General features: G+C 43.5%; 2 protein-coding genes across 3 annotated transcripts in view; one reads left to right on the forward strand and one right to left on the reverse strand.

The window, feature by feature from the left end:
* The first annotated feature begins 1,028 nt into the window (after positions 1-1,028).
* Positions 1,029-17,917, forward strand: SLC24A1 (solute carrier family 24 member 1). Its single transcript, XM_050903426.1, is given in 12 exon segments — positions 1,029-1,060; positions 1,505-1,626; positions 2,648-3,716; positions 5,421-5,483; positions 6,539-6,647; positions 12,554-12,640; positions 14,517-14,620; positions 15,309-15,509; positions 15,883-15,972; positions 16,841-17,007; positions 17,669-17,703; positions 17,706-17,917. Coding segments are annotated over 10 exon segments (1,992 nt in total). The 5' UTR covers positions 1,029-1,060; positions 1,505-1,626; positions 2,648-2,792.
* A 1,278-nt stretch (positions 17,918-19,195) lies between these two features.
* The window catches only part of DENND4A (DENN domain containing 4A), a 59,181-nt gene continuing 55,209 nt past the window's right edge, over positions 19,196-23,167 (reverse strand). For both annotated transcript variants that reach the window (XM_050903678.1, XM_050903677.1), the window contains one exon: positions 19,196-23,045. In XM_050903678.1, coding sequence (XP_050759635.1) covers positions 22,909-23,045 — 137 coding nt within the window. In that variant the 3' untranslated portion in view covers positions 19,196-22,908. The remainder of the gene's footprint in view (positions 23,046-23,167) is intronic.

The raw sequence follows: 23,167 nt of genomic DNA on the forward strand, positions 1-23,167 counted from the left end.
AGTAAGGATGGGGGGTTCAATAAACTCCCTTGCAAGGCTTGGCTGTACCCCTGCAAAACTGTCCATTCAGACAACAGTTTGCTTGAAAATTGTCAAATCATCATTTTCGTAGAATCACAGAAGGGTTTGGGTTGGAAGGGACCTTAAAGATCATCCACTTCCAACCCCCCTGCCATGGGCAGGGACACCTTCCACTAGACCGGGTTGCTCAAAGCCCCATCCAACCTGGCCTCGAACACTTCCAGGGATAAATCTGCTGATTGGACTTTTATGACCATTAAATCTTTGACCAGGAGCGTTGTTATTTCTTCCTTTGTGGAGCTGCACCGTATCAGTGCCACTCGGTACAAAAGAGTTACTGACACCATCCTCAGGCTGCTCTGCCAGCGAGGGAGTGCCTGTGCACGGGGCCCTGCAGCGTCCCTCTGCCTCCGTGATCGTGGAGCAGGAGCTGAGGGATTTTTCCAGGAGACGGCGAGTTTTAAACCTCCCCCTGGCATTGCAAAGTAGACTCATATTGTGGCAAAGGCCAGCAGAGCTGCTTCTCCGGCCTGTCAGCCCTACGAGGTGCCTCAAAATGAAGCTATGTGCAAGTTATCTCGCTTAAGTGAGCCCTGCTCCATGCAGAGGAGCAGTGTGATTTACCCCTGCTGCTCTCTTCCACAGCTGCCGTGAGAATGATACCTGTCTCACAGTTGGTGCTTTCATCTGGTCATTTGTGATGGAGATAATCGCCTGCCCTCAAACTGAGAATAACTTGTAGTAGCAGACAAAGATATTGGCTTCAGAGATAGACCCAAATCTATACAATACTATTTAATCTTCTTAGGGACTGCAGGTATTAAACTGGATTGGCTATTCCTCCAGTAATATGTCCTTCACACCTGACCCTCTCTTGTATTAGAACTCCGCCAGCAGAGGCACGGTGAAAATGGGATCATTTTCACCTGCCTCTCTCTGCAACAGCATCTCCCATCTGGCTGTTAAGTGTCAAAAGAAGCTTCCAGCGCTACGTTCAACCCTTAGTACTCCTCTTCCTCTTGGACAGCATCTTTGGAAGGTAAGCTCTGGAGGTTCGGCTGATTGCTTCAGATCTCTTATGACTGAGACAGTCCAACCAGCGAGAACGGAGTTGATCAGGAGTTGACCTGTAGGAGAACTGCTAAACTTACAAGACTGGAGAAACAAAGAGGCTGATGGTCAGGTATTGCGAAAGGCTGGAGAGCCCTTACAATTGATCCTAGCTTTGGATATGTTTCTGCTTGCAAAAGGTCTTTTAAGCAGCTCATTTGGGAAAGGAGAAGTAAAAACAGTGTTTAAATAGGAGTGTGTGCATACGTCTTCTGTTCTCTCTGTGTCATTCTTTTTGCTCTCTTATCTTTGTTAGGAAGGGTTTTTTTCTAATACTGTGCAATTTGTTATACATATTATGCAGTTCTGCCAAATGCATGTTGATGTTCTTTTTACATATGAAAAGCAAAGCTTATATCATCTATTTATCTAGGTACTCCCATGACCCTCTGTTACTGTTGCCTTAGTGATCCTCCCAGCTATTTAAAAGAAGATAATAATGCCTGTCTTGCAAGAAATTTAGGCTGATTACTTCACTGGGTGTTATGCAAGAGGGTAAGTGTGTGCTAACTTGCATAAAGAGCTTGTCTGAGAATGGCTTACAAAACTGTGATTCACATCCAGCTGAAGAATAACATAACATTCCCACTCTGGGGGGGGGGAAAAAATCCACGAAAAGTGATATTCTAAGGTAAAACATTCAAGCGGTGCTGAAGGGTAAATTCTGTCCAGCCCCAAATCGCTGTCTCCATACTGTCACAGCTGCAGGCTCTGTCACTCTGGCATTTACAATCTCTCTCCCTTTCTAAATGCTGTTCAAATAATTATGCAAGATATGCTAATTATCCCCTAATAAAAGGTATGATTACAATTCCACTTTGCCAGTTCTGATTTCTAAAGAAAGGCTTGAAAAGATGTAGTCATAGAAACAAATGGATGCTCAGCACCCTCAGTTTGACTAAAACCAAGTCTTCCTCATGCTCTTCTCAAACTGAAAGAAAAAAGCTCACCGTTGCTTGGTTTGTATTCTGTGGGAGCGCGAGGCTGGAGAGCCACGGAGCAGCATAGCTGGGAACTATCGAGCAATTTTCCTCCTCCTGTTGAGGTTACTTAGGTGAATAACTGGTCTGTTAGGAGGGAGGTTTTAACAGCATCATCTTGCCTTCAGAATGTCATCTTTTCTAGCAATTTGAAGTGGGTTCCTTGACAGAAGCCATATCCTCTCCTCCTGCAGAACACTGACTCAGTTGTTAATATTACAGAATAACAACTGGACTCAAGTAAAAACACAAGCCTTATTAGCTCCTGGATGTGGGCATTAGGTGGAATCAGAATTCAGCTCAGATTGGACTGTCTCGGCCAACTCCTCTCTATTAAGCCAAACCTTTGATTATTAATTAGCACAGCCTACAGTCATAAAAAAAAAAAAAGACTGAAACCTGAATCTAGATCTGCCTTTACTCGTTTAAATCCATTTCTTTTTATTGAAAAATAGAAAAGCAGTCAGTGAAGTGATGTTACCCAAATGGTGGAAAGTTGCAGTACTTTATTTTTTACACCAGATTTTCTTTTGCAGGATTCTACACTTTGTGGCACGCAGTTTCACTCCTGATGCTTAAGATCAGCTAGAAACTCCAATGGTGGATATAAGTGCAAATTGCTGACCAAGAGAAGTCTTCAGTGGCTTCTGGACGCGGCTCTGATTTTTCAACCTTTAGGAAATGCATTTACCACGGAGAAGGCGGCTACAACGGAACCGGATCTTTTTCTTTCTTGCCATAGTGTTGGTCCTCTCTCTCTATCAGCTCCAGCTCAGCCCCTCTGCCCTTCCAGCACCACACACAGCACCCCAACCCACGGACCCTGTCAAAGTGACCTCCAGGGACCTCTCCAGCAACAAGACTGCCGTAACAGGCAACGTCACAGCAGCACCCAAAATAAGGCACTGTGTATATGTGGATCCTGAGCCAACTGTGCCCATCACTACATCAGTGGATACAACACCACAGCGAGAAAATGTCAATGAAAGCTACCCAGATGAAAAGCCACCGTACGAGTCCAAAGGAGAATATCCCCGGGACCTATTCAGTGTGGAAGAACGCAGGCAAGGGTGGGTTGTACTTCACGTCTTTGGCATGATATATGTATTTGTGGCCTTGGCCATAGTGTGTGATGAGTATTTTGTCCCTGCTTTGGGAGTGATCACAGAGAAGTTGCAGATCTCTGAAGATGTGGCTGGAGCCACCTTCATGGCAGCGGGTGGATCAGCACCAGAACTCTTCACCTCCCTCATAGGTGTCTTCATCTCCCACAGCAATGTGGGCATCGGTACCATTGTGGGCTCAGCAGTGTTTAATATCCTCTTTGTCATTGGCACTTGTGCCCTCTTCTCAAGGGAGATACTCCACCTGACATGGTGGCCCTTATTTAGAGACATCTCGTTCTACATTGTAGACTTACTGATGCTCATCCTGTTTTTCCTAGACAGTGTCATTGATTGGTGGGAAAGCCTCCTTTTACTGACTGCCTATGCCACATATGTATTCACTATGAAACAGAACGTGTACCTAGAGCAATGGGTGAAGCAGGAGCTGAACAAGAAGCTACAGGCTGTGCAGGCAGCATCAGCAGAGCATATACGGAAGGTTGGTGTCCTTATTGTTCAGAGGGCAAGTTGGAAATAATTCGTTCTAGCGTAAACCGCAAAGAAAAACTGCATCTCCTTCACAAAGTGCATATTCAAACAAAACCTCAGAATACAGGTACTGGTCAATAATTAAGGTTATAAAATGAGGGAAATGCATTCTACATAGTAGAGACTCTAAGAAATTAGAGAATGCCACTAAAAGGGAGTTCTACTCTTGCAATTACTAAAGATATTCGTTGCGGTTGCTTATCAACTTTCAAAGACATGCGTGGGATTTTACTTGCTCGGTTATTGTAAGGGAGTTTAAAAAAAACACTTGCAGGAACACATTCTTAGTCTGGGAACAAGATTGGACAATTCTGTGTTAAACAGGGGAAAAAAGGCTTCTGGTAAGAGGCACTGTCCAAGCCTCCCGCAGATGAGAGATGTTGGAGGCAATTCTCTTTTTCCTTTCTGAAGCTAGGCGTGTTGCTGGGATGCTGGTGGTGTCCCTCGTTACACAATCTGCAGCACGGAAGGGGATCTGGCAGCCTTGAGCAACCATTGCCACCTCTCCCAGTCAGCATTTGGCAACAAGATCGAAATGCCCAGATCCCATTTCCATGCACTGGCCAGAGCTGTGTGTGCTCGGGGATGATTCGGTGTGCCGCTGGTGCTCAGACAGGGAGTTTTGTGGCTGTAACTGCACGCTCCAGATTTGAGACTAGGGCCCTTCACTCGTTGTCTTTTGAAGGAAGAGTTGACTGCTGACACAAAGACAGTATCTGAAGGCGTCCCCAGAGCCAGTTACCCTTTGAGACTAGCAGATCTGGCCAGGACATGGTCTCCAGAACACTTGGGGCTTTGTCTTCTTGAGTGTGCCTGCCCACTTCTTCCTCCTCTGTCCCTCCCCAACTCTCTTACTGCCTCTTTGTCCTCGTGACCTGTGCTACTGCCAACTATCGAGCAGAGACCACTAGATTTCAAATTGTCCTCTGGCATTGGCATGCTTTACTAGTCAGATGTGTGTCACTGGCACTCAAGCATGCTTTGCCCCTTCCAAGAAAGTGCTTTTCTTTCCTCCTCCCGGTCTGTCTTTCAGCCAGTGCTCGTGGCTGGGAGTCCTGAAAGCTCACGTGTTACGTTCCAGTGGGATACACGTGCAAGATAATGCAGCTGTACACATACATCACGGTGGACATCACCAATCATCACAAATTGAATCCAATGCTTCAGACTGAAGGAAAAAAACCCCTGCACTTTAAGTTTACAGAGAACTCTCACTAGCGTATAGTAGCATGACAGAGAGCTGCTGGACCTAACCCTTGGGAAAAATAAATTACCTATATGGAAAGTAATGCTGATCACTGGAAAAAAATACCCCTTTGCACCTTCACTCTGCCTCTGCTGGAAAATGAGTAAGGATACAGATGTTTGGGGACGAAGGCTGGGTCTGCCTATATCTACAGGAAGCAGATGGTAGAGGCCATTTGAGTCCGCATCCTCACTGAGGAGCTGTAGGTAGAATCCTGTTTCTCTTGGAGGCCACGTGGTTTAAGGAGAGCACATGGCTTCGGCTCTTTCAGTAGCATCCACGCATAGTCATTTGTATTAGCTGTCCCACTTTCTCACAGACAGTAGCCTGCAGAGCTGTCATTAGATCCTGAAAAAGCAGGTGAAGCTGTAGTGGTGTTCAATCGTTTTTGTTCTCGCTTGCATGCAGAAAAGCAGTGGGGCAGTTGCAGATGATGGAACAAAGAAGCCAGCAGATGGGAGGAAGCTGCAGGTAGGTCTATGCAACTTTACAGGGATCTGAAGTGACTGTATTTTGAATGCCTCCCCATGTCAGGTCATGAATAAAGGTGTTAACTTCTGTGTCAAGAAACCTGGACCAAAGCCTACTTTGTGCAAAGAACCAGCCCTGCGTGACACAATATCCACAGCTTACTTAAGAGGACACCTGGCTGAGTTGTGTCCTCAAAGGAATTTTTATGAAAATTAAGCGACAGGTCAGGCTTCCCAAGCGGCTTTGACTAGCAGAGTGCTATTCATTCTATGCTTTAAACAGGCATAGACAAATTCAGAGCATGACTTTTCTTAGCTGGTTTCATGGCCAGTTTTCCTCCTGGGCTCCCAAAGCAGAGGTTGGTAGGGTCTGTCCTTCCCCATCGCAAACACTGAAGAGCTCATCCCTCTGCTGCCGGTGAAATTGCTGACCCTTTGTCTTCCCCGTGGCTGGCCAGCCATTGCATGGAGAGGCCTATCTGGTGCAGTGGCTGCGTACATACATAACGTAGCAGGTATCAGCTTCCTCATATGGATGCTGCTTGTTCCTCTGTGCACTTAACCTCCCTGTACTAATTAATGTTCAGTCAAAAGCTCATTAGGATTCTGGCGTTAACTATAAGAACAGAGCACCAGAGCTTTCGAGTTTGTCAGGACACCTCACGTGACTGTCGCATTACCTTGTAACAGCATATAAATCTACACAGTTATTAACCAGTTTATGACTAAAAGCACTGCATGCTTTGATTATTATAATTTATAATAACGTTGTATTGATGCTGAGTCTGTGCGAGCCCATTGCATTTATCTAAGGACAGGTTGGCCTGCCATCTCAAGAGCGTGTCTCTTGCTGTGATATGCAGTGTCAGCATGTCTCACTGACAGCCATCCTGTGAACTTGAATGCAGAGGCTGTTTAAATTCCGTGCTGAGGCTGCTCCTGGGGTTGGGGAGATCAGCCTCCGTGTAAATGCATCCCCAGGGCAGAGGTGAACCAATGGTGGAGATGTTTTGAGGGGGAAACTGCTATTGACTGCTGCATTGTACCTTTCCATAGCCTGCGTCAGCCTTACAGCGAGGCAGCAGCTCAGCCTCCCTACACAACTCTCAAATGCGCAGCACCATCTTCCAACTCATGATCCACACCCTGGACCCCCTGGCAGAAGGTGAGTGAATGCTCCACATCTGAGGGACTCGGGTTTGTAGCCCTGAGCGCAGAGCAGTTTAACTGGGAATACAGCCCTCGTGTGTCAGGGTGGTGGGGATCAGCAGCTCATCCTTGCAACGCAGCTCTGAGTGTCGCAGACAATGTTAGGTGGGGGGAGCTCTGCAACAGCAGGACGTACCCCTTCTGATTGCGTGGCTAGCAAGGACAAACACCTCACATTTTGGCCCTGCCGTATCTACTTTGCCTGCGCCAGACTGGTTACTGCTGTGGTGGCAGCTGCTGCTTGCGGGGGGGGATGAGGGCACGTGGAGGAGCTGCTGTTCCTGGGGTCCCTGCAAGCAGTGGCAGTCACTGCAGTCCCCCATCTTCTGCTGTCTCGCTGACAGCAGGGGCAGCGAACATGAGTTACAGGCTTCCTCTATCTCATAGCATGTCACATCTTCCTTCCTCTTCTTAGCTCAGACCTCACCCCAGCCTTGAAACAGCAGCATTCAATGCTGACTACGTTTTCGAGAAAGAGCTGCTCAACCCATCCATCAGCCTCATTTATAATGGGAAAATGAGCACAGGGAGAGCTCACTACCTATACAGCTCCCCAGCTGTGCACACAGCCCCTCACAAGGCATAAACCTGAAGAAGAGGAAAAAGAAGTTAAAACCCTTGAAGAATTATCGTTTTGAAGTGGTTAAAATCCCAGCTGAGATCTAAAACACACAGCATGTTCCAATTATGATGGTTAAGCCAATCTGTATTTGATTTAGACCAACACTGAGCACTCTGAAAGTCCACCTGCAACACTGCGGTACCATCACTGCCGTGGTAAACTGTAGCCACAGCATTTTGCAGGCAATGGGCCAGCTCCCCATGGCCAAGGGCTGATCAGCTCAGGACTAAGAGACACCTTCTTTTAAACTGCCCAGGGTGCAGAGATGCCACATCTCCAGACAGACCCAGGGTCTTTGTACACAAACTTTTAATGTGCTGCTTTGCATCAACTTTAATACAAACAGAGTGTGGAGGTTCATTTTCCAAGAAACAGTGAAGCGTGTTAAAAAAAGATGTTTTTTAGATTTTCTTTCCTAGCTCAGCACATGCCCCACCCCTCCACTGCCCTACTTGTTCTAAAGAGATTATCTGTTGTCCATTCAAAGAGAGATTGAAGGTAAGCAGATCAACACCTCTCGTGTCTATCACAGAGGTTACAAAAAGGACTCTCCGGATCAAAATCCCATCTGCACAAACTGATCGAGGGAACAAAGGAGGCTTGGTAAGGACAGCAAGACAGATAAGTGTCCGCTTTGACAGATTTTAGTGAAGGCACCCATCGTGTTACTAACGGTAGCCTAACAAGAGCCAGATTCATCAGGGTTTGCTCTACTGCCCTTGCCTCCTGTCCCCCCAAAAGATGGTATCAACAGCGCAAGGATAAAACCAAAAACTTACAAGAGGACATGCCATTTCATTTAGCAACAGAAAGTGCCGGACCTGAGGGACTGCTGCGCCTCAGAGACCCTCCAGCGCCGTCTCATCCTTCCTGCACCTCTAAATGTCTTTATGCAGCCTCTGCCCGCCCCAGGCCAGCACACGCTGGGCTTTCTGCTCCAGGCTGGTGCCCTGGTGAAACCCTGGCACCTCAGCAGGAGTTGTGGGGGCCCGAGGTTGCCAGCCCAGGCCAAGGAGAGCGCTCCAGTGCTGCCCCAGTCAGTTCAGCCCAGAATACACTGCTGGAGGGGTTTCAATGCAGTTGTAAGCCACTGGCCTTGCTAAAGAAGCTGTTATTACCACGACTTGTGAATATTGAATAAAGGAAACTGGGGGGCAGTTTGGATCTTCTCTGAAAGCCAACTTCCCCCCCATTTAGCCAGGCAGACTTTGAGTCACTGTCTCTGTATGAGGCAGCCACTAGATGGGAGTGTGACCATAGGTACTTAAGCAAGGCTAATACAACAGGGACGATGCGAGGATGGGCTACAGTCTCTCCAAAAGGTTGTTATTTCTTAGACCCTTTACTGTAATTGTGCCGCTGAGTTAAGGGCAAAACCTCTGCCCCAGGTACATGCCTGTTCCACTCAACACTGCTAGACAGAGACAGCTCCTTAGAAAAGATAAAGAAAGTTACTGATATTACAACAGCACAGCACTCAAAATCAAGGAGCCAGTGTGCCAGGTCATGTGTATCTTGTAGGAGACACTCTTTACCCTGATAAATTCATACCTAAAGAAAAGGGAGTCCGGCGAAAAGGAATCATTTATGAATAGACTGAGAAACCTAAGTGCCTTGAGGATCTTGGCCAAAAAGATGAAGTGACTTCCCCAGGATGACTCTGAAAAAGGATTTGAACCCACCAAGGCATATCAGGACTGCAAGCTCAGCCTTTGTGTTAATGGTACTGCAGCACTTTGGTACCCTCAGGACAGCTGAGTGCCTAGTTCCCACTGATCCCCAACAAAGTCCTTCTCTTTGTAGTGCGCGCAGCACTGCCTGTACCGGACACGTTTCTGTAATTAGGTTGCAACACAAAAGATGATCCCAAAGCAATTTATCTTTCCTCAAGGGTTCTTGTTCCTTCTTGCCAATGCCTGTAGCATCAGCACTTAGAGGCTGTGGTAAAGAACACTCTACAAAAGAAATAAGGTTGCCAACTATTGCTCAGCAGTTCCTAACGTAACCTACTGAAGCTAGGATCTCTGTAGGGTTGCCTTCTTTCTGCTGCAGTTGCATTGCATTTGGGCAGCACAGAAGCGGTTTCAGGGCAGCAAGGGTCCAAAATGTGGAAAAACTGCCAGCACCGGGCCTCCAGAACTGACTTCCGGAGGCAGAGGTCTTAGAAATAGAGAAGAAGTCTGAAATACAGACTTTGTTGCACTGTTCCTAATGCAACACCCCTTGTGTGAAACAAAATTTCTCATTTGAACAGTGGATTAAGTTCAGAATGTTTGTTTTTTCTTTTTGTATTAGGAAGGGATCATTACTTAAGTCTTTTTTTCCATCTACAGGAGACTAGGTGTTTTACTTCAGAAGTTCTAACATTTACATTGCATCCTGAATTACATTTTTGATAGAAACTTTTACATTCAAAGTGCCTTTTTTTTTTTAAATGAGGAATTTCTAGCAACTTTGGTCTTTTCCCCACTGTCTCTGAAAGTGTGTAGAAGCAGAGCATGAGATCTTTTCCAGATCTTCCGGTTAGACACCAGAGGGAACTGTTGGGAAATTAAAGGGAGCAAGGATTTTTGGAAAGACTGAGGAACCCTCTCATTTCTGAGCCTCCAGTCTTACCATCAGTTTATTCTTTAAACTCTAGTCATACATGGAAGAAGACAGAAGCCTGCTTTTACTTTTGAATGAAGAAAAAGGCTCCAGCAGCAAGGTTGTCAGAGCTGTCTACCCTCAGTACACCCCAGTTAACAAGCCAAGGATTTTGGAAATTAGACTAGAATAGAGCAGCAGGCAGTGTTGCAGGCTAGCGTTGAGCTAGAAGACTGAAGGCAGCGACAGTTTCTCCTTGCTTCATTAGCATTCAATCACTTGTTTTAAGAGAATCATGATACAAAGGGGCAAAAGGAATCATGAGATTGTTTTTTTACTTCCGCTTTTAGACAGCAGAATCTCCAAATCCTCCAGGTTGATGCCAAATTCTAATGAAAAAAATCCTTCCTGCTGTTCATGTTGTAAGTTAGTCCTGTTAGATTAAATGTTAGAGCCAAAGAATTAATTAAAGATAAGAGCCAAACTCAAGCTAGAAGCTCAGCTGCCACCTTAAGTCCAGCCTGGGTGCTGTTGATCCATAGGACAGGAATCTTCCTGAAGAGCATCTCAGGGCCCCTGGGCACAGACACGTCCCATGGGATGGGCTCTCGGACCAGGGGTTACCAGCAGCGGGTGCCCCAGGGGACTGCCGTCCTGCAGTGAGAGGGCAGCCCAGCGCAGCACCGCACACCCCACAGGGTGAGCACGCTGCCCTGCTCGGCTAATCCCCAGCGCTAGCGAGGACTGAGCTGACAGATATCCTTCCTCTCCACGCTGACCTGCAGATCTGGCCGGTTTATAGCCAGCTCTTCCTCCAATCTCAGTCCATCCTGCATGAAATGTGTGTCAGAGGAATTAACACCTTTTTAAATGAGGCTGATCTCATGAGAACTGGATAGTGGCCTGGACCTAATCTGTTTATCCTGACAGAGAGATGCTCAACAGGCTCCGCTCGGGTCGGCGCTCACAGCCTGCAGCCTAGGTGAGGGCAGGAAGCCAGGAGCTTGAATTTATATAATCTCTTTCAGGCTGAGCCTGACCGCCCTGACCCTGCTGACAGAAGCTTTTGCAACAGCTTCTGGGAAAAGCTGAACAGAAAGATGCATTGCCCAGTGGTTAGAGGAGACTGGGAGCAAAAGGTCACCTCTTCGTTGCCCTGCACCGACGGGTATGCTTGTGCTTAGCAGCAGAGGGGGAACGAAGCAAAGTGCTTCACATCCCCTCTGGTAGGCTTCAGTGTTAACAAGGAGCATGGAAGAGTCAGGCTCATTAGTCCCAGCCAGCCTTTCAAAGGAGAAGAGCTCATCGTTTCATCTCTTGTCCAGCCATTCCAGTGTTCACTGGAAATCCCAGTCAGTGAAAAATGTTTCTGCTGGACGGTAACAGAATAGGACTCGTCCCCAGAGGCCTAAATGTCTGAGCCGGTCCCAGTTATTGGGCACATATCAGAGTCTACCGATTTTCACGAGGTTCAGCTCCGAATGCTAGATCTGCCTGCATGGCTCAGGGCCTCGGACCTGCTATTTCTATTAACTCAGTATCATGGTGATGAATAAAGTGGCAGGACCCTGCCCTTGAGGCAAATGACAACAGCACGTTCTGGTTGCATAGTCAACAGTACAGTAGATTAAATCTGTGTGATAAAACTCTCAGAGGAAATTAATTTACAGCCCCGCACACAAGCCAAGCATAGCATGGCCCGTTTCTTGTGGCTACTGTCCATGTGCAAACCCTGTGACCCTCAGCTTAGTCGCTGGGTGGGCAGCTCAGCAGAGGATATAGCTTAGAGCAAAGTGAGGCTTTTCTCTGAGCCGATGACTTGCTCACTTTCAATGAGCACAGGAGTTAAGATATTTGAGCATAACACCTAACTATGGAGACACGCACACAGTTTCACGGTTCACTGTAAAACAATAATAAAGCAGCTCAGCTGAGCAGAGCATGGTTTACAGTGGAAGAAGTCCTCAGCAGTCCCAGAAATGCAGTACTGACACTGCACTGGTGAAGATGATCTCGCGCGTAGCCTGGGCCATGTTGAACCTGGATACCAGGAGTTTAGATCAACTCCAGCAGAGGAGACACTCGTGTATGCTTACAGAAATCAATCATTTTCCAGATAATGGGAACATAAAAGGTTTGTATTTTTCCTTACCATCAGGTCGCCAGGCTGCAAGCAGCACAGTAAAGCCTCTTCAACAGCCACATGGCAGAAGGGAGGTGTCATTTTTAGCTTCCACATAATCTAGCCTGAAAAAACATCAACAGTCCTTTGGGAACAAAATGATATTGCATCGGAACTCCTCCTCTGTTCTTTCTGCATTTGCTTCCTATGAAGTACAGATATCCCCTGTATTACTGAACTGGAAAGGGTTTCTCTTCCCTCTAGATTCTCTTTCAAATATGGAAGTATTGGTTACTTGTCAAATTACGGGCATAATTGCCAGAGTACTAAGCATTTAAATCTAACAGCTATGATCAACCAGCAGCAGCCAAAACCTAGGGCCACAGCCAGAAAGACAACTCACAAGTCGGTGTTGACTGCAATCCATGCAAGAGGAAAGGGGCGAGAGAGCGTGCGTGTGTTGGGGGAGGCAGGCAAAGGGGGGCTTTGCGTAGCAGACAGCGGCTGACAAACGTATCCTTCTCATCCCCAGCAAAATTTAAAGACAGGGTTGACATCCTGAGCAACATAGCCAAGGCCAAAGCAGAGACTCTAGCTGGACAAGGATCAAAACCAGAAGGTGAGTGCAAGAAGAGTCAGTGCTGTTTGCCTTGTTTTGTACTGCAATCCCTCACCTTCCCAGCGCTCAACACCCAAGGGCTGGCAAAGAAACACTATGGTCTAACACAAATTTTCTGCTGTTACTGGTCACAGATGGGTGCTATAATAATGCAGCAGAAATCAATCGATGTACGCTAACAGTGGGCAATAAAAGCCATCCCCACAGGAGTCTAGGAGAGGTTAGCGAGATAGCATCCAAACAGAAAGTGCTACAAGGATGTAGTGTAAATTGCCACTCGAAGGGTGGAAGAAGGGAAACCAGGCCATTACAGACAGCAGTTGGGTGCTGCTATGCTGCTGATCTTTGGTAGACCCTGCCAATGAGGTGTTCGTTAACACAAAGTACCTTCATTTTAGCTTGGAAATTTGGCACACTTGCAGAAGAGCACGAAAGATTCCTCCAGAGAGAAAAGCCGCACTGACTTTGTCTATAACCACTCTAAGGGTCTGTGCATCCTCCCTTTTAATAGTTGTTGGTTTTTCTGTATCACTACTGATACACCGGCTTTCTGAGCTGATTCAGAGGCAGCAGCTGGCCTGTGCTACAACACGGGCCTGTGATGTCGGCGAGGCTGGAGATTTTGAAAAACAAGCAAACTTTTGTGTGGAAGGTCCCACCTCCGCAAGCACCCTGCTGCAGTACAGCAGTCACCCGAGTACCTCACAACACTGGGCCTCACCTGTGTGAATGAGACCAAACTTGAGGAAAATACTGTTGAAGAAACAAGTAAATTCTTGGTGCGAGTTACCAACACCACATTGACTTCACTGAACTATGACTTTGCACCCCATGACATGTTCCACAAACTTTGTTGGTGCATAGATAGAGCTGTGCGCATTCCAAAAGCATTATGGCTCTGTCTCCCACTTTGGGCTGAAAGCATCCCAGGTGAACTCTCTTAAGGCCTGGTTTCAGAAATCCCAAATGGCACTCGCTGAAAACACACCTTTCTGAAAATTTCCCCTCTAGACTTGCTCCCTAGTGCAGTTGTGAGGCACTGTACTGGATCAGCTCATCCAGTTCAGGATAAGATACCCTATAATGCCCCATCCCGGTACACTTCATGGGATAACACGATCCTACTGACTTGACAGGCTTGACTACGTGGAGGGGATCCCTCAACCTAAATTGCAGCAGCCTGAAAAGTGCCCTTGCTGTGACCGAGCAGAGCGTCAGGCACTGCCTCTCGCCTCTGCTCTGCGTTATCCGTATTTCTACACTATTCTGTACCGAGGTTTCTGTGTTCCTCTTGGCTACGCAGGTTGACACAGGAACAGCACAGAGGACAGTGCAGTTATTTCCTTGTACGTGTCAGCACTTTCCTGTTTGCATTTGAATACCTACCAAATGATTAGGGATTAAAGTCTGGCGGCACCTAACAGTCATTTCTCAGAAGCCTCGAAGAATATCAGTTCCCTGGAGAATGCCATGCTCTACCAGAAACAAAAGGGGAAGCAAAGCTTTACATCCTTTCTGGCTTTAATAAGATCTTCAGAATCCAGACTGAAACCAAAAAACACTCATCAGCTGTAGATCAGATAATTAGCATTTCCCTGTTGTTGCGCATGCGCCTCTTACAGCAGTTTCAGCTAGAAGGTCATAGGAGCATCAAGGTATCGTTCCATGCCAGGTGGGTCAGATTCTGCCCGGCTTTTACTAGTCACAATCCACAGAGGACAGCGGGGACAGACAGAAAACCTAAGCAATCAGACTGCGTTTAACACAAAATGCCACACATTTTGGTAGGAAGCTCAAACCTCCCTGCTGATCAAGGGGAAGGCGACTACCTGATGCTAACATGACTGAAACCAGTATTCTTTCTTATCGCTTTTAGCAGGAGAGGAAAAAAAGGCACCAAGCACCGTTCAGGTAATTCCTGCCAGTGATTCTGAACCCAGCAAAGACAAACAGAAGGCAGACGTACCGCAAGACGGACAGGTATTTAAATAAGCATCACAGGCAATGAGCGCTCAAGTCCAGACCAAGCTTCACATGTACTTTCCTTCTTCCCTCTCTAGAGCTTTTGGGATAGGACCCAACCCATTCCCCATAACTGGCAACTATAAATAGACTGTGTGTGTAGTGATGAGATATATTAAAGTGTTAGCTGAAACATTTCAGCTTACAAACATGAATCAGGTCCAAAATACGACACCAACTGGCACTGTATAGTATTTTCTCCTCAAGTGACTCCTCTGAGGTCAGAGGGGTACTGCAGCATCAGGGAAGATACGAGTATCTGCCTGTCCTGTGTTCATCAGTACCTGTTTCTGGTTTGTTTCCCGAATTTCTGAATTGTTTCCCGAATACCTCCTTTCAATTTATGTAATTTGGCTATTCTGATGAGGAAAGGTTTTTCAAGGACAGACAGTAAATGTTTCATTTGTGTCAAAACCCCGTCTAAAAGTTGGTGCTAGTTAACGGATACAAATTAGTTAACATAATACACAGGCACGGAGATAGGCTATGCCTGGATTTCGTCCCACAATAGCACGACGTGGGCTGTGGCTGCCCTCCGCCGTGTCACAAACGTGACCTCTGCCAAGGCAAGGCCATGGTGAATAAGTGCTGTGCAGCTCCTTGTTAGCGTGAAAACATACTGGCTTTTTCTTTTTCTGATCTCCAGCCCTCTTCAGACAGCGATGCCTCAGAAGACAGCAGCTCTGAGAGCGAGGAAGACAGTGATGACGACAGCACAGAAGATGAGGAAAACGACGAGCCGTTATCTCTTGAATGGCCAGAAACTAGGAAAAAACAAGCAATTTACCTTTTCCTCTTTCCCATTGTCTTTCCTCTCTGGAGCACTATGCCTGACGTTAGAAACCCAGTAAGAATCTATCTTCCTTCTGCTACTGGATTCATTAACTGAACTATAGATTTCCTCCTGGCAAGAGTCCCCAGTTCTATTTTTCCACGTCTAGCCTTTGCATACTTGAAGTGCTGTTAGTGCTGCAGGGAGTGGGACAGGCACCCCAGCTGCAGCATAACGTAGTTCCAGAGATTTAATTTAATAAACAAAAGATTAGCAACTACTGGTCATCTAATCAAACTGACAAAAAAATAAATACAATTAGAGAGACCAGGGTCCATGTTAAAGCAATTGATTGCAGTGAAGTGTTTCAGGTGAATAATTTTCATTGGGGATTGCTAACTTCCCTGAAACTTCTCCATGTTTTTCTTTTCAAACTTGATTTTAACAGGACTCCAAAAAATTCTTTGTCTTCACGTTTTTTGGATCCATCATCTGGATTGCTGTATTCTCTTACCTCATGGTGTGGTGGGCTCACCAGGTGAGGGGTTTATTTTCTCTCTGCAAACAAGACCATTTCAGAACAAGTAGATGGAGAGAGAGGGAACAGTGTCACTGAGGCATTTTATCTGATGAATTACAGCTGCAGTCATCCATCAAAACAGTAGAAACTTTGTTTTGTTAGAACCCAAAAGGGAATTTTCAATTTCATTCTTTTCAGTTTGACAAAGAGTCATTCTTTTTCAAGAGCTTCCAAGGGAATTTGTGCATCAGTGAAAGGAAAAGTGCCATCAAGATTTATCTTAATGCTGCCTTTTCATTGATGAATGCTTCTGTGCAGAACATAATTATCCCTTACCTAATTAAAATTCTAGGAAAATACAGGTTCTGATTCTGGAAGCTGCTAAATGATCTCAACTCCCATTACCTTAATGTTCACCTGGTATTCTGGGAAATAATATTTGCATCTTGTAGAATCACACCCACAATTCGTATTTAGTGATATATTGCCCTTTCACAGTATCGTTGATCATGCCATAAACCCAAAGACTGTCATTTCCCAAAGCTCTCGGATCATACGTAGCTGATGTTAAGTTTGGAGAGGGGAAGGGAGAAGACATCCAGAAGAGGTGAACTTAGGACAGACGAGCTGAGCTGTAACTGACTTGACCTTGCTTAGTCTTGGCAACACTGCGATCAAATGCCCTGCACTATAGAGCAAATCTGAGATCAACATACACTATGAAATTTAACTTTTTAACCTATAAAGCAGAAAAATGCTACCTTGTTTAAGGGGATTCAGAATATTCTAACTCAAATATGGCACAAAACCTAAAAGACCGCACAGAGCAATTAAATTCCATGTTCCAAAACTAACAGCCCTACCCAACTTTCTATGTGTTTATTAGGTTGGTGAAACAATCGGGATATCGGAGGAAATTATGGGGTTAACCATACTGGCAGCAGGAACATCAATCCCTGACCTTATCACCAGTGTCATCGTTGCACGGAAAGGTTTAGGTGACATGGCCGTCTCCAGTTCCGTAGGCAGCAATATCTTCGATATCACTGTTGGGTGAGTATTAGTTCAATGCTAAAAGATGCATTGCTTCCGAAATACAAAGCTAGCTGTTTTTATTCCAAACATGGTCTTAATTAATCTCATTTTAGCTGTAATTAAATGGAGGGCAGCTGGCGAACCAGTTCCTTTTCTGTTGTTGTTGGTTTTTTTTTTTCAAAACCTAACCCAGCCAGGGAAGACAGATTTTTATAACTTAGTCCACCATCTTCATCTAATTCTGAATCAAACAGAAAATTACTGATTTTTCAAGACAAAAGTGCAACAAATTTTGGCTAACATCAAAGATTTACAGACAGGATACTTATCTAGTCACTCAGAGACATTCAGATCCTATGCAATCAAGGCTCAGTATCTGTGCCTGTATCTTTCATCAATAAAGCATCAGGACTTACTTCTTCATTATAGCATGCTGAGACACTTAATTCATAGGTATTATTTTAAAAACCCTTTTAGATTCTTGGATTGCATTATGATAGTGCAAGTATTAGCCAAATGCGATTTTTGACACAAACATCAACTTTAGATTTATGCTGAGCTATACTGAATGCAATCATGCATTTTTTTTCTGTAACAGTTTGGAAAAATGGCTTAGTTATGATGCAGAAAATGAACTGCCTTAAAACATTTATTTCAATTACTTTTCCTTTACTTGCAGTTTGCCAGTTCCTTGGTTCCTTTATTCTGTCTTCAACGACTCAGTCCAGTTGCAGTCAGCAGCAATGGTTTGTTTTGTGCAATTGTTCTCCTTTTTCTCATGCTCCTGTTTGTGATTATCTCAATCGCTGTATGTAAATGGAAAATGAACAAACTACTGGGGTTCACTATGTTTGCTCTTTACTTTGTGTTTTTGATCATCAGTGTGATGTTAGAAGACAAGATAATATCCTGCCCAGTATCTGTATGACATTTGGACACTTCAAGATGTATGTAAGCATATATCAAAATCTAAAGGGGTTTAAGGTAGCAATTGTTCTACTGAGAAAAGCAACCAGAATTATAACAAACTTACTGAGAATAAAATATCTTTAACACACACACACACAAATCTCAAAGTGGTATGTCAGCCTCTACTATTTTTCTTTAGGATCAGAAAAGATCAGAAAATGAAGTGACCAGTATCAAACAACATACGTGTTTAGGCATTCATGGAAGGGCTGATATGATATAGATGCATGAAGTTTTCAGTATGGCTGATCCCCTCAAGTTAATGGAGCTGATTTTCAGCACAGAATATTTACTCATTACAGAAATATTTTCAGGAACACACTCTAAATTACTTAGTAAACTGCTGAAACTCACTTAAATCAATGAACTTCAGTGGGAACGGAATCAGACCTCTACGGCTTGCCTTTACAGAACTACTCTGCTTAAAGTCATTGTGTGGACACACATTCAGCATCTCGGAAGCAAACTCTCTCAAATTGCATATAAGCGATGCGCACAGCAGTTCCCGAGGTCTGTGCTGCAGCTAGTTTGCCATGACTTCCCTATGCAGAGGTATTTTTCATCCTTTCAGTGAACGCCACTATAAAGCATCCGCAACTGGTACTCTACACATACCTCCAAGAACATGCGATGCCCTTCAGAGGAAATGCTTTTTGCTGGCCCTCTTAAGACTGTGGGAAATGTAATACTAAGGTTTTCAAGGAAAAAGCAAAGCAGTAAGAGTTATTTCTGCATGCAGAAGAACACAGGATTTGAGTGTTGCAGAGCAATCCTGAAAGCGATCCATACGGCTCCTTTTAAATCTGTATCTGATCTTGCAATACAATCCCTAAAACTTACGGTAAGTGCCACCATACAAGTGTGATGTCATATGGATTTACATCTTACTGTAGCAAGAATAAACGCATCTGGGGTTAGAATACCACATTACCACTAATAAAAACTAAAACCAGGAATCAGAAATACTACAACAAGAAGTTGAACTGCTTGAGTTTTGTTTTCATCCTGACACTAACCTCTGAAATTTACAGATTATTGTATCCAGCACTAATTCTTGTTGTTAGCACTGTCTTTCACATAACCACTATGAAAAAATGCCACCATTGACATCAACTATCAACAAACCTGAAAGGTTTATTGTTAACAATGCCTCATGTGAGCAAACAATGTAGTTAAGAGTTGCAGACATTTCTGTCATTCTAGTCCATTTAATAAAATGTTAATGAAAATAACCAGAAAGATTTTAAGCTTTTTATTGACTCACTGTAAAACTTCTTTTTTGGATGAGACAGAAAAAAAAAAAAAAAAACTTAACATTGTGAACACTGACTTGCATATTTTAAAGGAACTACAAACCAAAGCAAACATCCAACATACTGTTTTTTGGTAAATAAAATTTAAACATTACATATTTACAAATCTACAACCATTCATTTAAAAAGTGCTGCTTGCAGACTAACAACGTACCATTTTTAAATCCCAGTGAGATAATATCCAGAAATACCCCTCTCTATTATTACTATTTGCATCTCCCATTTGTTATACAAAGATTTTACATGCAGGAATTTTCTCTTTCTTGGGGTACAAATCATTTAATTCGCCAGTGGAAGTCTAATTCATCAGGCTGTAACTGTACCAACAGCAAACCTTCTCAAAATGGGAAAGAGTTAGCAGTGTCAGAGAAACAGCACAATTTCTATTCACATTTCAGTATTTCATCTCCAATAATTACTCCAGTGGAACCATAAGTAAAGCAAAATATATATTGCACTGCAAATGTAAAACCTTTGTTTAAGGTTTCTGACATAAGCATTATTTAGTACACAAAAGGAGAAAATTCAGTTCATACAAAATTTTAAATTGAAAATATGTCTCAAATATTTTATTTATCCATCTTTGCGGTATTGGAAAATATACTCAAATTGCTTTTCTAATAAAGGACAGTGAGATTTGAAAACTGTTTCAACACTGAATTGTATGATGCTTAAAAGTTATCCACCTCAGGACCTACATTTTGAACATTATGACTTGAATGAGGAAAATTTCCCACTTAAAGCATATCGCTATTCCAACTATATTTTATTATAGTATTTCTACAGTGGACTGACTTGCAACAGACTTTATAAAACAATTCATTAAGTATAGTGATTTCACTTGATGAACGACTACATGATATAGTAATTTAAAAGCACACCCAAATAAACATCAGCAATGCTTCAGGAGTGCCACTCTGAGGATGCAAGAACACAGTAAGGTTGGTTGTCTGAAGGGTGCATATACAATCCTTGTCATGGTACAGTATATACTCTTCTGATAATACTGGCAGGACTGTTGATATTTGAGTGAAGTGGCAAACTTGTTGGCTTTATAAGTCTGAAGACAGTTGGAAGGACTTACATCTAAGCTGGGACTAGAATGGAGAAAGTGGGCCACGTATTACAAGTGTTGCATCTATTCCTGCGCTAGCACACACAGTTGCAGTGTTACGTCCTAGTAAGTGAGAGGTGGTTAGAGACCAGGCTCAGTCGCTTCTGCTAGACTAAAATAGGAAGCGTGAAGCTTGCTTCATAGCTCAGTACCTCTAACACACCACGGCAGCTCTGGAAAAAGCACTTGCCCTCCTTCATGGCTTGAAGGTCCTATAAAACAGTGGCTGCCCCAAGTGGTAAATGACATGGGAAACAGAACTGCAAAGAGCTAGGAACACTACCTTATACACAGCACAAACATGTATGAGTTTATATACACAGCAACTACTGTATGCAACTTTTACTTGGTAAATACAGTGTACCTACTGTACAGAGCAGAGCATACATGCACACTAATAGGTACTTACAATGAATATGTTAAAAAATAACCTGGTGTTTTTCACAATAGTTCAGAAGAATGAAGGGGGTAGGTATCCACCCGACACTGATACACTGTCTACCATGTACCTGGGTGAAAAAAGTAGCTATATTTCATGCAGGAGGAATACTTTACAAGCGTGGCAGTACAAAAGAGAGCATCCCAAATTGTTAAAATAAATTAAATGGGAAAAACGTTGGTAAGTGTAGCATTGCTCGCTCTACCTCAGGGTGGGGGGATACTTTCAAAAAGGTCAGCTACATAATTAGCAGCAAATTAGAGAAGAGGTATTACCTAATGAAAGCTGTATCCAACAAGACTGCATCTTGCAATTATCATCAGCATATACCTGCAGCTCTACAAATTTTAAATCCTTTCTCCTTAGGGCAGCATCTTCTTACTACTTTACAGAGGTCTAGGAGGAGGTTACATAGAGCTTCATAGCAGCATTACTTCTCATTTAAGCCTCTAAGAGGCTCACTATTTCATTTAATAAAGTAAATGTGAGCTTTAAAGTTCATCTCCTTTCTGCCTAACTAAATATTGCTGTATTATTACACTTGCAAAGTAAAGAGATTTTAAAAAAATACCTGCTGGTAGGCAGACTGAAATATAAAGTCTAATGTAACAGCTGAATATTTAGAAATATTATAAGAGCAACAACTAAAAGAAATTAGAATTGGAAAACAATTAAGATTACTTAAAATGAAGCTATTTGTTAAAGCATGGTTTAGTTTGTTTAGGGTGTTTTATACAATTCAATGCCTGTTTTCCCACCTCCATACAAGACTTCTGATATTTTCTCTGTAGCCTGCCTTCTGGTGAGGAGTTATGTGACTGAGAGCACAGAACATTTTTTTAAATCTCTAGAACAAGAAAACATGAGTCAAAAGCCATGACTCCACCACAAGGACTGACATAGCGCTTTTTTTCACAGAAAAAAAAACCCCCACCCATGTTGTTTTGCCTGTGAAATAGAGACCAAACATTCCAAGTACATTTAACAATGCACAATATGCCCCACTAAGTTACGTTCCCTATATATGCCCTGTAGCAAGTTTGCTGTACGTACTTTAGTTAAAAGCTTTGGATTAGCATTATGTACGTGTCATATTTAGTGTGTTTCAAACACATCCACCAAGACTCTGAACACTGCATGTTTATGAAGAACTACTTGCAGGCTGTCGTTAGCTTTGTATTACATCTGTAATGAGGTCACATTAACAAATGCCAACAGCTGAGATGGACTGATTCCATAACAATCTGTAGGACTCTTGAATACGCTTTCTCTCTACTAGGGAGTGGGGAGGGAAGGGAACAGGAGAGGAAGAAAAGGAGATTTCTACAGAAGTGTTTTACAGAGACATCGGTGTGTTCATTAGTAGAGTTTTACAGAAGTTTACCATACCTTCCTTCTGATTGCTGTGGTAACACATTTGCCATATGTGCACGAGAAAAATCCTGTATCTAGAGTACTGTCTAGGTGAAGGTTAACATTTTCTATTCTGCTTTAAAAACAAATCACTCTTCAAAGAGTAACTGGACAAGTTACTATAAATAGCAGTGTACTGCAAAAAAAATAAGCACTGTATTCCTTATGCAGCAAGTCCATTTAAAATTCACTCCAGTAATTTAAAAAAATTAAAAAAATATCAACTTACTATAAACAATTTAAAATATGTATAATACAACTTTGTATGCTCTTCATAACATCATGAATATTCTATGTAAACAATAGATTTTGAAGAATTTACTTCGCTCACATTAGTTTCAGTGCATTGTTTCTGTCCACCTGTTATTTAATTTTTTTTAAGAAGGGAACTGTAATATGTTGTCCCAAGTTAAAGAACTGATTTTGTTTAGAATCTTCCTTTCTACACATTGATTTGCAGAAAGGACAAGGGACAGGGAAACAATATTTGGCCCATTTTTCACTCTGTCCATTTCCACAACTGTAGATAGGCCTAATTTTTCCAAGGCCTTCTGCCACAGTACATTCATACACACGTTCTTGAACACTGAAGACTGAGATGTTCCTTGTGACTGAAGTGGTTATTTTACACAGGTATACATCATAGATATCACCTCTTTATCTAAGTATATTTAAAGATATGGTTCTCCAAAAATCTTTCTGCATTCCATCACTCCAGTACTTGGTGGTCTGTCACAATTATGAGTATTCTTCACTTGATTAGCTGTGAGACGATCATAGGCCATTTTGTACTCTCTGTCAAAAGCATCTGCAGAAATAGAAAAACAACTTCTACACACCGTGCTCAAAACCACAACCCAAATACAACGACAGCTAGTACGCCTATCAGCAGAAAATAACTGTAAAGTCCTTTTTATTCAGCACTTACCA

This window comes from Gymnogyps californianus, chromosome 11, assembly GCF_018139145.2.
Source record: "Gymnogyps californianus isolate 813 chromosome 11, ASM1813914v2, whole genome shotgun sequence".
Lineage (NCBI taxonomy): Eukaryota > Metazoa > Chordata > Aves > Accipitriformes > Cathartidae > Gymnogyps > Gymnogyps californianus.